Below are 1,460 nucleotides of genomic sequence, written 5' to 3'. Positions count from 1 at the left end.
AAGCACAACAGAAGAAAATGCCAGCTTCTGACAAAATGATGATAACAGACTAACCTGCAAGAAGCATCAAAATTAGATCTACCACGGACAGTGCAAACATAATGAAAATCATTGCCAACCATATTTAAATCAAACACTTAAATTTCCCAGAAGATCAATTACAATTAAAGTCTAGGAAAGGAAATGAAATAAAACAATATTTTTCCCAGAATACAAGGGATAAAAGTGCTACAATCACAAACAAAACAAAGTGAGGTTGAAATTACAAGAAAGAGCAGATAAAAAATCAAATAGGAAAATAGTTAAAACTCTGAATTGATGAGATGGCACTCAAATCCACATGGCTTCCAGGTCTCACCTGGAACTCAAGTTCACATGAATTGGGCAGTCCTTTTACTTTCCATTCTGATTTTTTGGGACAAGAAGTAAGTCCCCAACCAGGCCGGTCAAAAGCAGCGACAGTGCATCCAGTTTTCCTTTCCAGGGGATTCATAACATACCTCAAGAGAAAACCCCTCCACCAAATCCATGTATCAAAATCACCCCCATGCGTCCAAATTTATATGGTGTTGGCTCTGATAACTTTTCTATTAACCCAAACTTGTCATGCTTATATTTCTCCAAATTCAGTAAGGGTATATGCTCAAAGAAACCAGAATAGCTATTTGAGCCACACTTGGAGCTTGGATTCACTTCTATAGTAGTAGAGCCACTCAATAGTGGAGTGTACAAGGGCTCATTTATCGAAGTATGACTGAACTTCCTGGCAAGTTTATGAGATCTTGGAAGCAAAGGGTCATCAAATCTTAACCTTCTCAGCACAGACCCATAATTTTCACCATTACTATCATGGAAAGCGCTGGAAGTGTAAAAATGACTATTTGTAATCTTGTAATGGACAACCAGACCTTCACAGAGCATGAAAAGACTCTCATCATTAGGAAGGATTCTTGAAGGCATATGTTTCCCTCCATCAAAGAAATATTTCTCTTCAGAATTAGCTTTAACAATTCTACCCATATTGGGGTTGGGAGAACAAGGAAGATTCTGATAACCATGGAAAACAGTGTTGTAAAGTGGAACCTGTAAAATGCAAGACATGGTCAATAACCAGATCAGTTCATTATCGATTGAGATGAGTAATGACAGTTAATAAATAGTGCTTCTGATACTCTTGAATGGAGTAAAATGTAAAGATCAAAAGGAATAAGAATTACTATTGTACATGAAACCGGAGAAAAGTTGAACAATGCAGTTATGAGCTGTCTATGGCAACAGAAGCCTATCTACTTTCATATTAGAGCTTACGTTTCACAGATATGATAGGATTCTCAGCATTTAAATTTGTCACCAGTGCCCAATATGGCCTTCTCATACCACCACACTATATCATAGCAACCTTGGTACAAATATCATAACTGAATGTATGCCAGGTAACACCCTTGCTTATGTGGCAGTCT

At 37.4% G+C, this 1,460-nt stretch overlaps 1 protein-coding gene across 1 annotated transcript; it reads right to left on the bottom strand.

Annotated features, from left to right (window-relative positions):
• Window positions 1–501: 501 nt before the first annotated feature.
• On the bottom strand, window positions 502–1,101 carry LOC149142437 (uncharacterized). Its single transcript, XM_089451482.1, has one exon. It carries the CDS (start codon window positions 1,099–1,101, stop codon window positions 502–504), a length of 600 nt encoding a protein of 199 aa, XP_089307608.1.
• Between the last annotated feature and the right edge of the window lie 359 nt (window positions 1,102–1,460).

Source organism: Pinus tabuliformis, chromosome X, assembly GCF_031772625.1.
Source record: "Pinus tabuliformis cultivar Carrire ecotype Pingquan chromosome X, CPIR1, whole genome shotgun sequence".
NCBI classification, from domain to species: Eukaryota; Viridiplantae; Streptophyta; class Pinopsida; order Pinales; family Pinaceae; genus Pinus; species Pinus tabuliformis.
Note: the sequence above shows the minus strand (reverse complement) of the source record. Positions and strands in the feature narration are given on the sequence as shown.